General features: G+C 34.6%; 1 protein-coding gene across 4 annotated transcripts; it reads left to right on the top strand.

The window, feature by feature from the left end:
* The first annotated feature begins 220 nt into the window (after positions 1-220).
* On the top strand, positions 221-3,215 carry LOC102601876 (F-box/FBD/LRR-repeat protein At1g13570-like). Of its 4 annotated transcripts, none has more exons than XM_015311362.1 (4): positions 221-268; positions 1,578-2,378; positions 2,462-2,623; positions 2,721-3,215. In XM_015311362.1, the coding sequence occupies exons 2-4, from the start codon at positions 1,581-1,583 to the stop codon at positions 2,793-2,795; spliced, it is 1,035 nt and encodes a 344-aa protein (XP_015166848.1). In that variant the 5' UTR covers positions 221-268; positions 1,578-1,580; the 3' UTR covers positions 2,796-3,215. The 4 variants fall into 4 exon arrangements, with proteins under 4 accessions (XP_015166848.1, XP_015166842.1, XP_015166845.1 ...); XM_015311356.1 differs by having other exon boundaries at positions 225-268; positions 1,492-2,378; XM_015311359.1 differs by having other exon boundaries at positions 235-268; positions 1,552-2,378.
* The last annotated feature ends 212 nt before the right edge of the window (positions 3,216-3,427 follow it).

The following is a 3,427-nucleotide window of genomic DNA, read 5'->3' as shown; positions in this document are numbered from 1 at the left end:
CCACGTAGCTAATGTATTGGCAATTGAAGGAAAAACCACATAATATTAAGGGTGAACTTCTTTAGAAGCATAGAACTTAAAATGACAAATATACCCACAATTTGAAATTTAATAACAAAAAACAAACATGTTAAATCACAAACATTAGGGGCATTTTTGTACAAATAAGAAAAGTAGGAAAATATAAATAAATTTCAACTTCTCTGTCCTGCATTTCGGGTAAAATCTTAGTGTCTCTGGCTTTCGATCTCTCTGACTCTCAGTACTGGTAAGTAAGCATCTTATATAATCTCTGATTATTTGCTCTCGAATTTTAGTTATTTGTTGAATAATCAATCAACTTATCATGAATACATCAAATTAGTTTTTTTTGGGGATTTTTTCTTTTTTTATGGATAATCATGTATCTGTCTGCTAGTTTAACCGACTAATTCTCCATTACCATAAGTTGTCCAAATCATCTTGTGTTTTGATACCGTTGGAATTTGAACCTTAACTATGGTGATTTTCAACCCACTTTATTGATTAACTGGCCAGAAATGGTGTGGTAATATCACCGGAAGGTTAATTCCTGATTCTTTTTGAACTGGAGAAATCACGAGTACTTGGGGGATAATGGACTTGCTCCTCTATGATTCTCCACTTAAATATTAGGTTAGGGTTTGAACTCTATTGCATGTGAGAATTAGGGGTGGATATTGGTAAAACGATCACAAGTAACTAATTAGGACATGTTACAAAAGAATTGGATTAGTAATATTTGGTTATACGTCTTTTAACAAAGGCAATCAGGAAACAATTTAAACATTTGGTTTCCACATGTATTAATTGTTAATGGCCTGGATGAACCTTTTTTTCAAACAGAAATGTGGATCTTAATCTTGCATTACTCCGATCCCCTGGATGTTCTTGCTCCTGTTTTTATTTCTTAAGGTGTTATTAACTCATTGTGCTTGCTCTTCTAAGTCTCTTTTATCTACTAAGCTTCATCATTGTATACAGTATATAGTAGTACTATCTTTGGAAGTTATAACGATGTGACCGCTTCTTCCTCAAGCTCAAACATTGAGGAACCTTGGCTAATGCAAGGAGGAAAATCCATATATAAGTTTTCAATAGATTAGATGGCCGGAATATCGAGAAGAGTAATGAAACCTTTGTAGGAGTTAATGGGCTAGCTTTTTCGATACTAGTGGTTTTTAAGTTCGCTGTCATCCTATCCTTCCGTGGTGGAGCCATGTTTATTGAAGGGGGTTCAACTGAATACCATTTTGCCAAAATATTGTATTGTGTATGTAGGTTAAATATTATTTTATGTGTACATATATACTTGTTGAATCCCCTGCACACAGGAGAACATTTTTTTGAATCCGTCAATGAAAATCTTGCCTTCACCACTATTGTCTTCAAATCTATGTTCTTTTGTGGCGCTCAATCATGTATCATTATTTTCTCTCTATGATATTGGTTAATGATAAAAAATTTATGCAGTTGCAGATGTTGAACCACTAGTATTTGGATATTGCCTTTAGCCCTGATTTTAATTTTCAGAGTTGTTGACAAACTTGTTTTGTTAGACCATGAGGAATGCTTCGACATCTGGTGTAGATACAATTGGCAATTTGCCATGTAGTGTACTGGATGCAATTCTAAGGTGCTTGCCTTGGAGAGATGCAGTGAAGACCAGTATCTTGTCAAAAGACTGGAGGTACAAATGGGTAACACGTCAAGAACTTGATTTTAATGATGAGTTTTTCAAGTCTTTCAAACAAGACAAAGAAGCCAAGAGAATTATTTACCAAGTCCTGTTAGTCCATAAAGGACCAATACTGAAGTTTAGACTCCGTAATTTTACGAGTTGTCCTGATATTGATCATTGGATGCACTTCTTGTCGAAGAAAAATGTCCAGGAGTTCACCCTTCATGTACGCTTAGGAAACAAATATCATTCACCTCATCATCTTTTTACATTCCAGCAACTAAGGTATTTGGAACTTCAAGATTGTTTGTTCCACCCTCCACTCGGTTTTAAAGGGTTTAAGAAGCTTATTAATCTCGATCTTATGCATGTCACTTTTGATCCATCAATATTAACAAATCTCATCTCTAAAAGCCCGTTGCTTGAACGGTTGAGGTTGCGTACCATCACAAACTTTGACATCCTTGAAATTGATGCTGCTAATCTCAAATTCTTTGAGTTTATTGGAAAAACAAAATCCATTTCCTTCAAGAATGCTCCTATGCTTGAAAAAGTTACTGTGGGTTTCCTTGGACGACGACTTTTGACGGATACATCTCCTGTTTGCTCTAATTTCCCAAAGTTCTTCCATTACATTCCTTCACTGCTGGAACTGGATATATGCGGTACAACATTAGAGGTAATGTACATTTGTGATATTACTATCATAACTAAATGATGAATCTGATTGGTGTCTTAAAGTAATTTATGACTTTCTTGTAGTACTTGATCAAGGGAGGTTTACCAGTGAGTCCCCCAACTGCTCTGAACAATATCAAATCTATCACTATTTTGTCCATGTCTTTAATAAACTCCGAGGTGGTTGCAAGTGCAGTTTACTTGATTACAAGCTGTCCTAAATTACAAGATCTTACAATTGATTTTGTAAGCACTCTCTTGTTTTTTTTCATTAAGGTGATTGAATATGGTTTCTTAATTCATCTGAACTCACCTAATTAACCGTTCCTCAAAAATTCTTTAGTACCCTGTGGGGATATTGTTGAACCTGCTGTACAGTTGCTACGAGCCCAATCATCCTCATATGGTGTTTGTGTAAGCTTCAAAGAGTTCGAGTGAACATGTTTACTGGTCTCAAAATGGAAATGGAGTTTATGAAGTTTTATATTGGCATCTGCACCTGTACTTGAGGAGGTCTCCATTTGGAATTTTACACGTTACCTTTTTCGTTCGTGTAAACAAATGATCGATGGGATGAAAGAATTCGGCAGAGCATCACCCAATGTTGAATTCACATTTGAAGAAATCGATATGGAAGGTGGATATGAACATGAAGAAGTCATGGAAGTGCCATGATTTTGCTAACATATTATTGTTTTGTAGCATTTAGTTTGCCTGTTACGCACGCCCTGTCTGTCTAATATTATGTAGTATATATGTGCTTGGCTAAGTTAGTTCTAACTGTTTCAAGAACTATGACTCTACTTGTAATGGTCACTGTATTATTATGTTATTCCCATCATTTTGGCCCCTGTGTTATACAATTATGCATATTTGATCTTTAATTAACTTAAATGTGTAGTTTTTGTCTATAATATTATTGTTTAGTCGTCGAAACTTGAAAAAAATCTGGCTAGTAAGTGAAATATGCGTATAGATAAGTAATTTTTTTTTTCGGTTAAAAAAATAAATGATGAAAAGACGATTTTATTATATAATTTTTTAATACTA

This window comes from Solanum tuberosum, unplaced genomic scaffold (genome assembly GCF_000226075.1).
Source record: "Solanum tuberosum cultivar DM 1-3 516 R44 unplaced genomic scaffold, SolTub_3.0 scf00010, whole genome shotgun sequence".
Classification (NCBI taxonomy): Eukaryota; Viridiplantae; Streptophyta; class Magnoliopsida; order Solanales; family Solanaceae; genus Solanum; species Solanum tuberosum.
Note: the sequence above shows the minus strand (reverse complement) of the source record. Positions and strands in the feature narration are given on the sequence as shown.